Source organism: Podarcis gaigeae (assembly GCF_964106915.1).
Source record: "Podarcis gaigeae genome assembly, chromosome: 1".
NCBI lineage: Eukaryota > Metazoa > Chordata > Lepidosauria > Squamata > Lacertidae > Podarcis > Podarcis gaigeae.
The window spans coordinates 107,591,688-107,608,377 of NC_139678.1; the positions used below are offsets into that span (position 1 = coordinate 107,591,688).

Genomic DNA, 16,690 nt, shown 5'->3' on the forward strand with positions numbered 1-16,690 from the left:
TGATCTCTCTCTTGCTTGCATGCTCACAGATTCATATGTCCAATCAATCTTGCGTTTGGTATCTCTGTTGTTGTCGTTCTTCTCTACTTTGCCTTCCTTTTGATCTATGATGTTGGCCGGCCTTCTTCATGACCATACATGCATACATAACAGTGGCATTTCTGCTCTCGCTCCCCTAGACTGTACATGGCAGCATGAAAAGCTAAGGCAAACAGTATGGCTTGAGTGGTGGATCCTTCCCCAGTCCCCCCTCCATTATTTTAAAAAAGCAAAAAGCAAATTGTGATGAGTGGCACTGTGCAACAGCAAGACTTTTCCTCTTTTTTTTCTCCTCTCCCCCCCCCCCAACCTAGCACTGAAAGCCGAAAAGAGAAGAAAGCTGACTCAGGGAAAGGTGTGGACCGCGAGACTTGTCTATGACTTGCTCTTCAGTTTATTTTTATAAACAGATGTGAGGAGTGCCACAATCATAAACCTGTACGTGATTTGATCCTTTCGTTGTACAACTTGTCTTTCATCCCAAAATAGCACTGGTAATGTAAGTAGTGCAATACGTGCTTTGGTTCGCTGTCTGCTTATCTCCCGGGCCCTAATCTGCGCAGAAATTAACTCTAGCCAGTGAGAGAATCCTGTACCCTCCATGCTTGGGGGGGGGGGGGATCCAGCTGATTCAACCTATGTCATCCATTCAAGAAGTGAACAGTGTCTCCTTTCAAACTTCTCTCTCTCTATCTGTTCAGTAGCCTTGGACTGCATTTTTCTTCTTTGCCCGTGCAACATATTTTCATAGCTTCTCCATCTCAGCAGACAAACAAACTTGAAAACAGCTCCCCCCCCCCCCGCCAGCCCCGTCCTGTTCTTTTTATAGCTTAGCTTTCAGCCAGCTATTTGAGGAGATCCGAGATAACAAAAGAAATGTTAGCTTTGAGAGTTATTTTTAAATGAGAAATGGCTCAACCCTGCAAACTCTTTAACCAGAAGAATGAAGTCCTGTCCCCACTCCCAGTTAAAAATCATGGCTTGTATGTATGTATGTATGTATGTGTGCGTGCGTGGGTGTATGTGTGTGGGTGTGTATGCGTGTGTGACTTTCAGGATCGGACCCTATATTTGTGCAATTTTCCTTGATTTAATACTGGATATTTAATATTTAAATTTATATGTAAAGATAAAGTAATATAATATATAAAGTTATATAGGATATCGTTAACATGCTCTCATCTTGTGGGGGGCGGGGGGCGGGGAATGCCACATCCATCGATGTGCAATATCCATACAGTATTTGTTGTGAATGCAAGCTGTTATTACAATATCTTATACTGTACTGTACTAAATGTTGCAGTGGTTAGTCCAACAGCTGCATTGTGGTGGTCAATAATCCACGTTTTTTTTCTAGCTTACTGTATTATAATTCCTTACAGAGATGGGCAGTAAGATTTCCACTCCCTCATCAAGGATGGTCTTTGGGCCATTGCTTGACACCTCTGAATTCTTGCCCTTCAATTCCTATGCGATGTTAGGCACTTGTCTAGTCATAGGCAGGTATTGAGTTTATCCAGGGATAAATCCTACCTATATTTTTGCTAGGGGGTTCTTTTCATTCTGTCATCAAATGCATGCTAGTATTATTATTATTTTTAATAAAAAAATTGCTTTTTCCTCTCCAGTAAATTCTAGACAAAAGTCTAGGCAAAGTTAAGCACTTATAAGTCATATTGATTTCAGGGGAAGAGCAAGGAGTCTGCTTAACTCTTCCGTTCATATCAACCGGACTGTAATGTGCTCCAAACTTGGCTGAATTGTCTGCCGCTGTCAGTTAACTTTGATATCATGATCCCATTGAAGTGACTGGGAGTTCTGACCCTAATTTTTAGAGGGCAAGGTTATTGGCATAAAGCCCGTTTGGCCAAAAGAAAAAAGGAACTTGGCCTTTGTTAGTTGTTTAGCTAAATTTCTAAACAAAAGGCATGCATTTCCATATGTTTGGAATGAAGACGTTTTTTAAAATAAAAAAATAGACTGTAGATTTTATTATGGTCCTAAAATTTGTATTATTAGCCAAATAGCAAGATCAAACCCTGTTCAGGATTCAGCTCCTCTCCCACATGCAGCTTCATATGCTGGGAAAGGATACCAGTAGGACTCAGTGGATCCTACCCTTGGCCAGTTTTAGCTATTGACACAGAGAGCCAGGGGGCAGCAAGGCACCCATCCCTTGCCTTCAATTGAGTAGATCTGTAGATCTGGCTTGCCCCCATGACTGTGTGCTCAGGTACTCCTGCTGGAGTAGAATGTGGACAGAGCAGAGCAGACCATCTGCATCTTTATAAAACTAGGTAACTGGCCATCCCACTGTGCTTCCCTGGGAGAGAAGGGCAGAGTGGGCTGCAGGCAAGGGTGGTAGAAGGTGGAATAAAGGTGGGACAGTATTATAGATATCTTTTGTTATGTTTTTAGTTTTTAACAGGCTTGTGGTTTTTGTTGTTGTTTTTGTTGGAGGGGTGCTGATTGGTTATTCCACGCAAAATCAGATCTTATGAATGCACCACCAGTGCTTTTGAATACCAGGAACAAATTCCTTTGGGCTTTCTGTGTCGAGGGAATTGCTGCAGATCTCAGAAAGGCTGCTTTTTGTACCTTCAAAGTTGCCTAACCTAATCCTTAGCTGAGTTCTGCAGTCATGTGCATGGCTCTACACAGCTTGTAGCAGCAGAACTATAGAGGGAATTCTGCGCAAGATTAGTGGGGAGTGAAAATCGGCCCCCTTGTACTGGCACTCAAAGCTCTTGCACATGTGAAACCAGGCTCTTCTACAAAGTGTATGGGCAGCTCACATGTGCCAGAGCTCAATCACATGTGTGCAGAAGACTGTGTGTCTTTCTCTTATCTGGTTGGTGAATTTCATGGCCTTGTGTGTGTGTGCATGTGTGCACAAGCATGCAACAAATTCCCAGAGCTGAATGCGACATGGTTCTGTTTTATGAAGGCAACTTGGAAATGGCTTTAACCCTAACTTGTTGCTTACCTGGTGATGTTAGACTTAAACTCCCATCAGCCCTAGGCAGTGTAGCCAAATGGTCTGGGATGGTGGGACTTACAGCCCACCATCTGAAGGGTTCCCATTTCTCCACATCTGATCCACACAAGTTTGCCTATGGGATGCTTCAGCCCATGCTAGCTGATGGTTCATCAAATGACAAAAACTAGTCCCCTGGATGGCACCTGTAGGGAGTACTAGGGAGTCCTGAAGAAAATAATCCTGGTCCTTTGGTAGAGTACACTTTTCTAATTGAGGTTTTTCCCCAGTCGTCTCTGCGAGGTAGAACAGATAGCATTATTCTTGCTGTAAATGCAGAGCTAAAGGTTAAGGGGACATCGACAACTGCCATCCATGTGGAGATAGCAGACAGGATTTGCATGGAACACCAGCCCTGGGGGGTTAACACAGCACAAACAACAGCAGTGTTGCATCTGGAAAGAGGCCTATAGCTTGTCAGTGCACACTTGGGCAAGCAAGCATCTGCACAGACAGCAAACCACAGCACCAGTGGAAACTGAAGAGGGTCATCTTCGGCAGGGCAGGGCCTGAGAAATGCACCACACGCATCTGCACAAGCTGGCATTGTTCAATGACTGCAGAGTGTGAATCTGGGCTTTCCATCTCCATATGCCTTCTACTTCAAACAGTAACATTACGCCAGCTGCTCTTGTGCCAAAATTAGGCTAAATCAGATGGACATAACAGAAAGCATTGCTTCTAATGCTATTTTTGGACCGCAGCTTGTTCTCTTATCAGATTCTGCTTAGCATAATCCAATTTCATATGATGCAAATTGTGATACTTCCCCCCCACACCCCAAACAAAAGTTTAGTTTAATACAATTGTATGTGTACATTTAGAGAAGCTACATTAAGAATAAAGTGTTTTGTTACTGTAGTTGTAGCAATCCAGTTGTGGTGAGGTGAGTCTAGCATAGCAAGGCAACACAATTTGTTCCTGGAAAGAGACTGCTGGTGTTTTTAATAAGTTGCTGATCAAAGGAAAATCAGAAATTTCATCTGATCCTTGATACTAATAAATCAGCGTATTTAATGGCATTCTTCATTTTTCGTTCAGCATTTTTGAGGTGTTTTTTTTAATTATTTACATATTCTGTTTGTGTGTGAATTTTGCTATTCCATTCTGAAATCACACAAAGAAGTAATAATAAAATGCAAATGATAGTGTTCTATTTACTTTTAATTTCATATTTCCTGGTCACAACTGCTGAATTTCTTGGATGTAATTTATTACAAAAGTTTAAGTAAAGTGTATATGTGAATAGAATTACTTGTGTTTTTCACATCTTAAGAGCTGTTACATGGAAATAAAATATTTATCCTAACTATTCTCCATGCTTACATTTATGATGCTTGCTGCTTTTTACCCACTGTGCAGGCAGAGTACAGTTATCCTGATCTAGTGAAAGCAAGCCATGAATGGAAAAAGGTATGGGTCTGCCTTGTGTTCACCACAGTTTGTTCTTTAAAATCCAGGCACCCAAATGCAAGTTTATTCTGGGAATATAGCTAGTATAGAAAATACCATATGCTACTGATCTTCCCCCCACCCTTGCCTTAATATAGAATGACAGAAAGAAAAGATAGATGTTAAATTCATCAACGCTGGCTTTATTTAATGTTATATTATACGGATGCATTGTCTTCTGTTCTGTGCCTCCCCAGAGCTTTGGTTTTTCTTCTCGGTGCCACGGTTCCCTCACCTCCCATTCTTGCCTGTTTTGAATTCACACCCAATGTCACTAACAGCCACACATAGCAAGTGGAGCTGGTGCTAACATAATGCACTTGTGATACACTTTGCTAAAGTAACAAATAGGAAGTGCCACAATTATAGAGTGTTCTTAATATTTTACTGCGTTAGCAATCTGGCAATTAGTGGAAAAGTTAACAAATAAGTGATTAATATATCTGATGGCTAACTTCCAATAAAACACACAAGAAATAGTCCCATGTATCACAAATATGACTTTATTACATTTAAGACCTGCACACTCATGGAATTGTGTCGACAATTTACCTTGCATATAAAATGGGGGAAAAACCATGGCACATTGGCTAATAGTGGTATGAAGTTTCAGGTGTTATCAAGAAGATTGCTACCCAGAATACTGCTCTTGGTAAAATCCCTTGCATAGTCGTGTTTCCAAAATCTAAGGCACATATAGGTATTGTCAGGACTGCCGCTAGGTCCCAGCTCACAGAGGACCAACGCCCAGTGGATATTATATACAAAAGTCTTTATTGAAGTTTAGTTTCCATTTCCAAGCTCTGGGCGCGCAGGCCCACGTCTTAACGCTAGACCGGCTAAGTCCCCTCTGACTCACTGCTCCACCCACACCAGTTTAAGATTCTAGCCCGGCTCCACCTCTTGCGCTGCTCTTTCCTGCGTTGGGTCCTTCTGCCCTCTGGGGTTCCCTCCTTCCTGGACTCCTCTGACGCGGAGCCTCCTGAGTCTTGCCCCTCCCTCCGGCGGGCTTTAGGACCTGGCTCCCTTCCCGGGCTCCCCGCTGTGCCGCGCTCCTGTACATTTGAACTTGGCGCGCGCGCCCAGCCGGTGACTTTCCTTCTGACCGTTTCCCCGCTTCCTGATGTGGGTGTTGCCAAACCTGACTCCTCTCCTCCCTCTGGTGGTGAGGACACTGGTCCCGACTCCTGGGACTCCCCCTCCCCACTGCGCTCTGGTGGAGACGCTGGTCCTGATCTCCAGCTGCTGCTCAGGGACTCCCCGCTGGCCCCTCCCTCTTGAGGTTTCTCCCTTGGAATCTCCCTTGCTCTGGCCACCGGCGCTCCCTTCTGTGAGTCCTCCGATTCGCTAGAGAGGCTTGTGGAATAACTCTGGCCACTGTCACTGCCTGCGCCCCCCTCGTACTCCTCCTCCTCACTCTCCATTTGCTCCCCCTCCTGTGTCTCTCCTTCTGAACCCCTGACAGGTATGATCACATTTTTGTTGCAATGAGTTGGTCCTTTGGAAAAATGATGCTGATGGTACCTAAAACAATTGGATGGGAGCTCTTCTTTATAAATAAGCACTTGTTCCTGATTCTCAAAAGTGTTCTGCCACAGCCAACTTGTGGGATCTGGCTTCATTCACTAGAAAAGAGGTGTAAGGAACAGGTGATCCACTCCTGGGTCTGAATGCAGGAGGGGCAGCCTGAGCAGCTGGCAAGAATTCCATTTTTAGAGGGTTGTTACCAAATGATGGCAGTTTATAAATTTATATACTACTAAGTATGGCAAGATGTCTAAGAGGTTTTTTTAAAAATAAAAAAAGTTCTGGAAGAAGCAACATGAGGTGGTGCTGATTCTAGAATTTGCTTTAGAGCTATTCTAGATTATTTGTGTGCCTTAAAAGTTCTGAGTTTCCATCAAATACTTCAGCTTTGAAATTACTGACTCCAGTCTTGACATTAGTGAAACACACACACAGACACCCTGTTATATTTACTTATGGGTATATGACTTCCAAACTATTTCCTTGGCTTTTAAAGGTGTTAACAGAAACTTGGGCGGCGGGGGGGGGGGGGAGTACTGGAGAAATTGAGCAGTTAAAGGATTTCAAAACCCCTTTCCCAGCATCTATTATGAACTTTAAAAAAGCCAGAGAGATCCTGAAAACAGATCCACATTTTATCTGCTTCCTGCCCTTCCTGACAGTTGGCTGCAAATCAACAGAATGTTTACACAAAGGTTTGGAGCTCAGGTTCAGACAAGTATTCTCACTTTCAGTGTCCTCCGTATAAAACCTAAATCCTATCTCCTGGAATGATCATTTAATGCTAAAGTTACTGTGTATGACAATCAAGCAGAAATTCAAGTATTGCCTCCCCCGCTTTCTCCTATTGCAATGAAATAATGTGTAAATCCAATTTAATCTGATTCAAAAGAGCAACAGTCACTTAAAAAGAAACAATGAGACTACAGCATTTCCAACAGTTCTGGCACACATGCCTTGTGCCCTGAGCTTTGCACAAGGGAAACTCTTGCTCCCCTCCCTGACTAATTGAGACACAGAGAAGGGAGTGGGGGGAGGTCAGGTCAGCTCTTGCTTGTGTGACAAGAGACCTGCAGATCTTTGGTTCATATTCAATGGACTGTGGTAAAAGGGAATTGCAAAAATGATTATCTCATTCAAGTATCCATAGAAATCAATTTTTACTGTCTTAAGTTCAATGGAAGACAAAGAGGAAAGTGCTCTTGTTTCCCACCTACGCCAGAAATAACTTCACAAACCGGTTATCAGTGTGAGCAAAGCAAAGTGGCTTCCCAGTCTTATGACAGCGCAAAACACTGCTTGATAAAGTGGGTCATATGGGTGTAAATATGGTTATGGGCCAATCCTCCAATGCCATGATCTTTATCTGTATACCACTGGAGAGAGAGAGAAAGATATGGTATGAAACACAATTTATGCAACGCTGCAATAGGTTTCTGTTGATGCTGCTGCTCTTACTTCTATTTCCAAACCACACCCCACCCCTCCCCGAGCCTTATGATCAGAGCAGAAAATGCATTTCACGGTACAGTGGTGCCCCGCAAGACGAATGCCTCGCAAGACAGAAAACCCGCTAGACGAAAGGGTTTTCCGTTTTGGAGGTGCTTCGCAAAACGAATTTCCTATGGGCTTGCTTCGCAAGACGAAAATGTCTTGCGAGTTCCTGCGGGTTTTTTTCCTCCCCCCCTTTTTCTAAGCCGCTAAGCCGCTTAACAGCTGATCCGCTAAGCCGCTTAACAGCTGATCCGCTAAGCCGCTTAACAGCTGATCCGCTAAGCCGCTAATAGCGCTAATCCGCTAAGCCGCTAATGGGCTTGCTTCGCAAGACGAAAAAACCGCAAGACGAAGAGACTCGCGGAACGGATTCTTTTCGTCTTGCGAAGCACCACTGTACGGCATAAAATAGGCTACCAGTTTCAGATGGATAAACAGAGATGATGCTTTTGTTGGTGCTGAAACTGAATGGCAAAATTCCTTTCAAGGTTACAGTGAAATTACTTGAAATGTTAAAGTTGGTCAAATGCCCTGTGTGGGGGGGCTAAGCGTGCTTAAATCCAGTCTAACTTAACGAAATTGTTCCCATTATTAAGGATATGGGTCACCTTGCCACTGGCTTTTGTAGGATGTGGATTACATTGTTTTCTTGCAGATCTGACTTCCCAGTTGGCTTTAACATGACTATTCTAGCATAATGTTTTGAAGAAAAGTTAGTTTAATTGGTTATGAGTGAATGGATATGCCAGTTCTCACTCTCAGGAGGCTGGAAGACTGAAAATAAAGTAGCAGGTTCCCTCCTCAAAGAAAGAAAGAGAAAGAAAGAAAGAGAGAGAGAGAGAGAGAGAGAGAGAGAGAGAGAAAGAAAGAAAGAAAGAAAGAAAGAGGACAAAAGTCCCCATATGTCAAATTGGGCTTTCTTCCTAGTAACTGGAAATAGTAACTGCTGGCTAGGAACACCTAGTAATGCAGGAGGAGAAATCAAAAGAAAATTTCCCCTCTTAAAAACAAAAAGCTTGCCTCCTCATTTTGTGAGAACAATGCTCAGGGGAGGCCTATCAATGAGACAAAGCAAAGCCATTTGCTTCATACAGCAGATCCGCTGCCTCCCCACCTCCACTGCTGCCAGGGCCCACCTTGCCACTGCGTCCTCGCCACTGCATTCTGGCAGCAGCATAGGCAGAGCTGCAGGTGAGGCTACAGTTAAAGTGGCGGGACCAGTGGCAGCATGGGTACAACAGTGGGGTCAGGAGGCCTGGATCTGTGTGGGGCAGGGCTGGCACTGGAGCATTTTGCCTACAGCGGCAAAATATCTCAGGCGAGCCCTAATAATGCTACATCATGGTGCATTGTTGTTTCTAGGAAATTCCCTTGTGGGGAAGAATATGGGTGCCCCCATGTATTCCACTTTAGTTCAGGGTGAGTAGTTCAATACACGCTTTGTAAACTCAAGTTGCCTTTTCTCTTAGCTGCCCCATACAGTGGTACCTCGGGTTACAAACACTTCGGGTTACAGACTCCTCTAATCTGGAAGTAGTACCTCGGGTTAAGAACTTTACCTCAGGATGACAACAGAGCTAAAGTGGTACCTCAGGTTAAGAATGGTTTCAGATTAAGAACGGCCCTCTGGAACGAATTAAGTTCATAACCAGAGGTACCACTGTAGTTTAGAATGCAAACAGTATGCCTAGCAAGCATCTTAGCACGTACCATTGCTTGGAAATCCACCTGTGCGTCAACCAGCGCTTTTGAAATCTGGGCTGATTGTTGAAAGTGAACATTATCTAGGAAAGACAGAGAAAATACCACGGATAAATTCAAAGTATCATGTGCTAAGCCATAGAGCAGGGAACCCAATGACCAGAGCTGGACCACAGCTCTCCAGCCCAGCTAATAAACATGCACAAACAGAACTGTCCTTAAGGTTGCATTATTATGCTGCCCCATTGTGCTTCTGATTTGCCAGGAGCAGAACTACAAATGTATGATATATAATGATATTGAATTAAGAGCAGCTCACCATCTGCTGTTCCGTGGATCAGGAGGTACTCAACTTTTCGGAACTCTTCAGCTCTTGCCATAACTGTGGAATTCTAAAACAAACAACCAGAAGTCAAAAAAAAAAAAAAAATCCTTCCAGTAGCACCTTAAAGACCAACTAAGTCAGTTCTTGGTATGAGCTTTCGTGTGCATGCACACTTCTTCACACGGCTACCTATCTGTAACTGAAACAACCAGAAGTTTCAGTTGTAGACTGCTTTTGAGTGGTTCCAAGGGCAAGATGGCACCCTCTCATTCCATGGATAGAATCCAACAGGACTAGTAGCAGAGTCTTAACAATGGGACAGCAGGCTAGCTTACTGTTCCTAGGGGGAAAATGGGGGGCTGCTGCCCGGCCCTCCACATCTGCCACCTGAGGCAGCTGTCTCACTTTGCCTAACGGTAGGGTGGCCCTGATGCAGAACTGCATACAGTGGTACCTCCGCTTATGTATTCCTCTGGTTACGTGAACTTTGGGATACGTAAGTGGCAAACAAGGAAGTACCGTATATTTGCACATACGCAGAAGTGCTCTACTGCCACGCGTGTGTGCGCAGAAGTGGTCTCTCCGGTTGCGAAAACCTTGGGATCCGGCTGGACCTCCAGAACAGATCCTGTCCGCAACCCGAGATACCACTGTGTAAGAAATGGTACATGGCATGAGAAACAAAAATCAGATATCACATCCTCCAGCAGATTCTCTCCACACCTGCTGTTAGCTTTAAAATGGGCCACCAAGTGCCTGAATTCACTTGTCACAGCCTATTCTCGGATCTACTGCTGGGCTGGAAATCATACACCTAAATCTCCAGTGATCCACCTGCTGAGCTTGATGGCACCAATCCCCTTGTCAAAGGGGAAAGAGCAAATAGGGAATCTATCCCCAAAGCTAAAAGCCAGTGATATCAAAGCAGTGTATGCTGACCATCTCTTCAGTGTGGCATGTGCCCTCTTTCCAGAAATGGGAAATGCAGGCTGCAGCCAGAGATACATAAGCACATCATTCATTCTCTCATGTTGCACTGAGCATCTCTGCAAAAAAGAGGTATTACACAGGTGTTTTTGCACTGCCTTCCCTGATGGTCCCTCGTGTGGACTTAGTGAAGCTGTGCATCATTGCTTTGGATGGGAAATGATGCAGTAATCTAGAGCATCTAAGCCAAAATAACAATAATAAAATAATAAAAATACATGCAAACAACTATTCAGTCTCTGACCTCGTTTTTCCTCACTTCTTGGCAGTCAGCAAACTCTTGTATAGATAGCTCCCAAAAATCAAGTAACACAAAAATTCAGTCACCATTCCCAGGTGTTAGTCATTAAGCAGAACTTGAGGAGTTTAACACAGTGTTTGTTTATGGAATAAACTACACCATAGTTACAAGAAGGGAACTGAGCTCCATGCTCCCAACCAAGAGTTACTAGGGATACAAGCGAAATAGAATCTTTTGTAGGGAAAAATCTCGTTGCATGGTTATATAGTTTGCATGAACCCAAGTGCAGAAATTCTCTGCTGCCCTTTGCTACACTTTAGTTGTAAGGCCACTGCAAGGGGAACTGGCTTTGTGAAAAGATCACACAGCAGTCAACATTTTATCAGCACTCAACAAACAAGTTAACATTTGGCGGGAATCTGAAGGTCTCTCTCCCTTCGGCATATTTCTTGGATAATAGAACAAATGTCATATCAGTACAAGATGGCATATTTACAAAATTGTACCCTGTTTTGCATAACCTAATGATGCAGCAGTTCTTGAGGACTGAACATTTCAAATCTGCTAGCAGAAGATTGCCAAATCTATGACTGTTTCAAATACTTGCCAACAGCATTTCAAATTCAGAGAGAGCTGCAAAACAACCTCTTTCACAAGTTTAACAGTCCCCCCTGGTGCACGCTCTCCTGGTAGCCTATGACATCACCATCTCCTCCCCTCCCCAAATCATCGGCTTTGTCTCCCCCTCCCCTCCAGCTCTTAACATGTCAGTCCAGTTTCCTTCAGTTACAGATAGGTAGCCGTGTTGGTCTGCCATAGTCAAAACAAAAAAAATTCCTTCCAGTAGCACCTTAAAGACCAACTAAGTCAGTTCTTGGTATGAGCTTTCGTGTGCATGCACACTTCTTCAGGCATTCTCTTGTTTCCTTCAGGCATTCTCTTGTTTCTGGGGTGGTGCACACAGTTTTTACTGGTTTTGGTGTCCTTCCTTGCTTTTTCTACACAACACCGCAACTGACCTTTCTCATCACCTTCCTCTCCATTACAAAGCTGTTTAATGTGGACAGGGCTGCAATTTAGGATTAACCTTCTTAGGCACATGCAAGCCTCTGGATACATACAAAATATCAGGCCTTATTACTGCTGGTGTTTCAGCACAAGTGCAGTTTTTTGTGTGTTAAGGAGGGTAAGCATCCTGTTAAGATTAACAGCAAGCCTGCTCTTCTGCTAGGGCTGGTTCACACATGTTTTGTCATCCGATGACTGCCAAAGCAAGCTATGACTTGCACATTCAAAAAGGCCATCTCAGATAATCACACCACAGACAGAATTGTCACAACACCCTACATCTTCTCAAAACAAGAATGGCTTCCAATGGAAGTTCACACACACAGTGGCCAGGCATCAAGTGCATGTTAATCAAGTGATGTACATGCATGTGTGAACCAGGTCCCAGATCAGTCTTCTAGGCTATATTCTACCTCCACCTCTCAGTAACAGTTGCTGGCTATCACAGGTAGGGAGGATGCTGTTACACTTGGGTTCTGTTCTCTGGCTTCCCATGGGCAGCTGGTTGGCTACTTTGGGAACACTGTTGGAATAGACAGACATTTGGCCTGATCCAGCAGGGGGCTCTTGTTACGTTCCTTCCCAACCTGGTGCCCTGCAGGTGTTTTAGACAACTCCCATCAGCTGCAGCCAACCTGACCACTGGACAGGGATGATGGTAGTTGTAGTAGTTCCAACAACATCTGGAAGACACCAGGTTAGGGAAGATTGCCTGAAGATGCCCTCGCGTATTCATCTAAGCAGAGAACCCATTTACCAGCAACACAGAGGTGGTTTACTGCTGGTTGCTAAGAGGGAAAGTGACACCTTCACAGAAACGAATTCTGCCTCTGTGTGTATTACAAGAGATTACAAGAACCATACCATTATAACACTGTCTATAATAGACAACTTAAAACTATTCTCATTTAGTTCAGCCCAATGTGTATTTACTCTCAAAACTGGCTTAATGGGGGGGAACCCCAGGTGAGGGCACATACAGTCAAAACTGACTAGGCTTCTTCTGGCACTGATACTGCCTCACCAGCACCAGCTTCAAGTTACTACTTGTTTGGTTTAGTTTGATAACTGAAGAGAAGGTTGATATATGGCCAAGGCTGGGGCTAGGAGTAGCAGTGGGAAGAATAAAAGACAATCGTATCACTTGGATCCATTTTCTTTTCTGAATTCAAGAATGACTGTATACAAAACTGAAATTTGGCATGCCTTGGTTTTTGTTCTTTTGTTCTTCTTCTGAACACTTATACAGGCCTTATATTTCATGCTGTGGCTTGATTTAAAAATATATACATTAAAATAAATGTGACTAGACTAGGCACCCCCAACCTGTGGCCCTCCAGATGTTTTTGCCTACAACTCCCATGTTCCCTAGCTAACAGGACCAGTGGTCAGGGATGATGGGAATTGTAGTCCAAAACATCTGGAGGGCTGAAGGTTGGGGGTGCCTGAACTAGGTTCTCTTGGAACCTAAATTAACTGAGGAAGTGTGCTGTAGGGTGACAGTCTAGTTCAGGCACAGCCTTGTCACAGGCTTTAATTTTTTATTTATTTTTAAAAAGGTCAAACTTTTGCCTTGCTGGTGTTCCTTGCACTGGCATCCAGTCCCATTCCCTGGCAGTTTACAACTGGGGATTAAGAGCCCTGACTCTTTAGTCCAGCTATGCAAGGACCAGATCCTATTTCCACTCCCAGTACCTTGCCATTGATGAACTTCTACTTGCCCCACACCACACCCTCCTTCACTGAATCCTAGCGATCTTGTGGAAAGCCAAGAGCAAATGAGATGGCCAGGTAAAATAACCCCAGGTGCCTCTTTTTTGCCTCTCTAGTATGGTTAGCCGCAGCAACTAAAGTGTAACTGTGCTACATTTAATCCATCTGACTGGACTCTTCCTTGAAGGAAGTGCCACCTAAAAAACATGTTTGACAGGTTCACCCATCCCTAGTCAATCTTGTTTACTCTTCACTTCTGATTTTTCTTTTCTTAAATTTGATGCTCTGCATTGGTCTGCCATATATACAGAGGGAGAGAGTGAGTCCTCGTGAAAAGTTATCAGTATTTTTGTTTTCTCCTCATACACACATTTTGCCCAATGCACACATTATTTCCCCAAAGCAGTTTCCCCTTAATATAATGTATTTTTGTTTGCCATTTTCACAAATAAATGCATTTTCATGCACCGTTTACCCTAGTATATGCATTTTGGAACTCATTACTTCTCTGGAGAACCACATTGCAAAATTTAAGGAAGGGCAAATTTCAAAAGGTGGCTATATTTTGGGTTGCTTGTTGTTTGAACTGAATCAGATTTACCCCCATGTTTAATTCTTGAATAGAGGAGGGATATAGTCCTAAACATGGTGACCTGCTTAGTTGGAGAGGGAGGCGGAAACATGGTTATCGTAGAACAAAGATATTGGGGGTCATGGAGGAGAAGAGAGAAATTCACCCTAGTTAACTTCTTATGCCAAGAAGAGTCCTTCCCCCTCCCACTTGACTCTTGTAACATGAGTTGAACAAAGTGCAGTGAAACAGTCAAATCAGTATATGTACCCCTCCCTCCTCCTAGTTTGCAGCCTCTCCAATTTAATCCTCTGAGTAACACATTGGAAACCTTTAGCTCTTTGGTACTGGCAGTTTCAACGTGGACACTGCCAGCAATAGATGCCGCGCCAAGAAAACTCGACTCCTGGCAGAAAAGGATTATACAGTCCTCTGGTGCCATCTGTGCCGTGAAGTTGCAGAGTGACATTGTGCACCCAGAGCACTAACATTTCAATCTGTAGCAAGTTAAGAGACTTTTCATTTGCAAAATTGCCGTGCGGATCTGCTACCCCTCAGGCTGCCTGAACAGAACCCCAAGATGTTCAGCCTACAGGAAGTCAAAATAGAAAAGTAATAAGGACTGGAGTTGGGAGCAGGGAGGAAGGTGGTGATACGTCAAAACTATTTGAATGAGGAAGTTTACACAGAGTCCATAAATCACGGAGATAGCTGACAGAAGGGGAGGCAGCAAAAAGGTCCAAAACTCATTTTACTGTATCAAGGATTCCCCACCATTTTTGTTATTTTATCTCCTAAAAAGGACAAAAGGGGGGGGAGGCCCCTATGACTATCAGACTTGAGATCTCAAATACATGCTTTTAGGTGGATATATACAGATTTGTGCACAATTTGTTCTGGCTTGTAGTTTGTGCAGTCTGCACCTAATACTATTTACTCTCCTGGTATTTATTAATTTGCACCCAGATGAGATTAGAGTTTGCAGGATTATTTCATTATCTTAACCTCTCTGTGATACAGACACGGTGTGGGGGTGTGAGAAAAACTTGCCCAAAGCCACCCAGTAATTTGTTCTACTTGATGGTTTTTAGTACTATAATGAGTCCTTTAATAAAAACAGATACCAGTTTTACCATGACAGATACCAGATTTACACAGTCGTTTGGGTGAATGTTTAGCAGCACCTTCTATCCCTGTGCTCTGCCCCACATTTCTCACTTTCAAACTTTGGGGAGAACCAAACTCTACATGCCAGTGTTGGTCTGCTTCACACATAACACTAAGCCATGGTTTAACTAACCAAGTTTTTTTCACAGACAAACAAACAACGGATTGTCTCTTCAGTGGAAGTGGAGGTACAAATGGGAATACAAAGAGGGTTGCAGAACAGGAGGGATGGGTTCAGAATTGGGGGGGGGGGGAGAGAGAGAGATCCAGGCAGTTAACATGACAGTGCTCTATGTGTAAGGTTATGGTCTGAAGATTAAAACAGGGCTGAAAGAGGGACTGCAGAATAGGAGAGAGAAATGGCTTCAGAAATGGGGATGCGAAGATGAAAAGGGAGCTTAGTATGAGGTGGGAAGGACTAGGGTTTGCCAGGGGTTACATGCTTACCTCATAGTAAAGCAGGTTATCACTTTTTTCAGGAAGGCCCATGTAGCGTTCAGTATATATAGAATCTGGGGGGTGGGGGTTGGGGAGAGGAGACAATGGAAAGAAATATTGTAAAATGATATTATTTTAAGGGCAGTTTGGCATACAGCATGCAGTCAAGGAGGAAAAGAAGAAACAGACAAGATAAACCAAAGAAGAAAAGGGAAACAAGTTGAGTGAGTAACCCCTGATCAGGAAATCAGATGTCAGTAGACACCCATTTCCAATCAGCAAGATTACCGGATGTAACAGATAAAGCATTATTAATTTTTCACAGTCAGACCCTTTGGCCCTCCCAGGCTCTTATGAACTTATTAACCCAGTTACACAAACCCAACTCATTCATACTAAACATGCACATTTTATTGCCTTGATATATTTCCATTTTTGTCAGAAAACTTCACCTGGGGGAAAAAGAGAGATGTCATGTATCATATATAGGCAGTTAACCCTTCTGCTTTCTGGCCTCCTAACCTGATACATAGGCTCATAACAAGCCATTTCCTCTACTTTTGCCACTTTGTCCTCATGACTGGGAGAAGATGAGGCCTCCACTTTCCCAGGCTATTGTAGCAATCAAGAACAAACAGAACAGTTAAGTGTCTATACAAACGTAGCAGATGGTCACTTAAGGGTTTTTTGTTGGTGGTAGTTTTTGCAAAGGCAAGGGATCAATCTCACCTAGGGATGTGCCAAAAAATTCTCTTTCATCCCTCCCCCTGAACTTTCCCTGTTAATTCATAAGGAACAAATTTATATCCAGAAATTATCAAATGGGAGATAAAATTTCAGTGAAATTCTGATGGGTGGGGTGGAGTTTTTGTTGAATATATCTTACTTTTGAGGGGGTCGAGAGCTGTTCATGAGCATCCTTTCAATCAT

At 43.5% G+C, this 16,690-nt stretch overlaps 2 protein-coding genes and 1 long non-coding RNA gene across 11 annotated transcripts in view; 2 read left to right on the top strand and 1 right to left on the bottom strand.

Moving 5' to 3' along the window:
* Window positions 1-2,001, top strand: part of SLC4A10 (solute carrier family 4 member 10) — a 162,340-nt gene extending 160,339 nt beyond the window's left edge. For all 8 annotated transcript variants that reach the window (XM_083705345.1, XM_083705349.1, XM_083705346.1 and 5 more), the window contains one exon: window positions 354-2,001. The gene's annotated coding sequence lies outside the window, so the exon portion shown is untranslated. The remainder of the gene's footprint in view (window positions 1-353) is intronic.
* Window positions 2,002-2,239: 238 nt separating this feature from the next.
* On the top strand, window positions 2,240-6,519 carry LOC310833229. Its single transcript, XR_014558597.1, has 2 exons — window positions 2,240-5,228; window positions 5,994-6,519. It is a non-coding gene; the product is annotated as an uncharacterized lncRNA (long non-coding RNA).
* DPP4 (dipeptidyl peptidase 4) overlaps window positions 6,029-16,690 on the bottom strand; it is a 49,766-nt gene continuing 39,104 nt past the window's right edge. The window contains exons 23-27 of one of the 2 annotated variants that reach the window (XM_083707627.1): window positions 15,770-15,834; window positions 9,570-9,642; window positions 9,260-9,333; window positions 7,294-7,431; window positions 6,029-6,153 (exon numbers count right to left, since the gene is read on the bottom strand). In XM_083707627.1, coding sequence (XP_083563753.1) covers window positions 7,333-7,431; window positions 9,260-9,333; window positions 9,570-9,642; window positions 15,770-15,834 — 311 coding nt within the window. In that variant the 3' untranslated portion in view covers window positions 6,029-6,153; window positions 7,294-7,332. Of the gene's footprint in view, window positions 6,154-7,196; window positions 7,432-9,259; window positions 9,334-9,569; window positions 9,643-15,769; window positions 15,835-16,690 lie in introns of those variants that run through there. The other variant, XM_083707626.1, reaches the window with a different exon arrangement.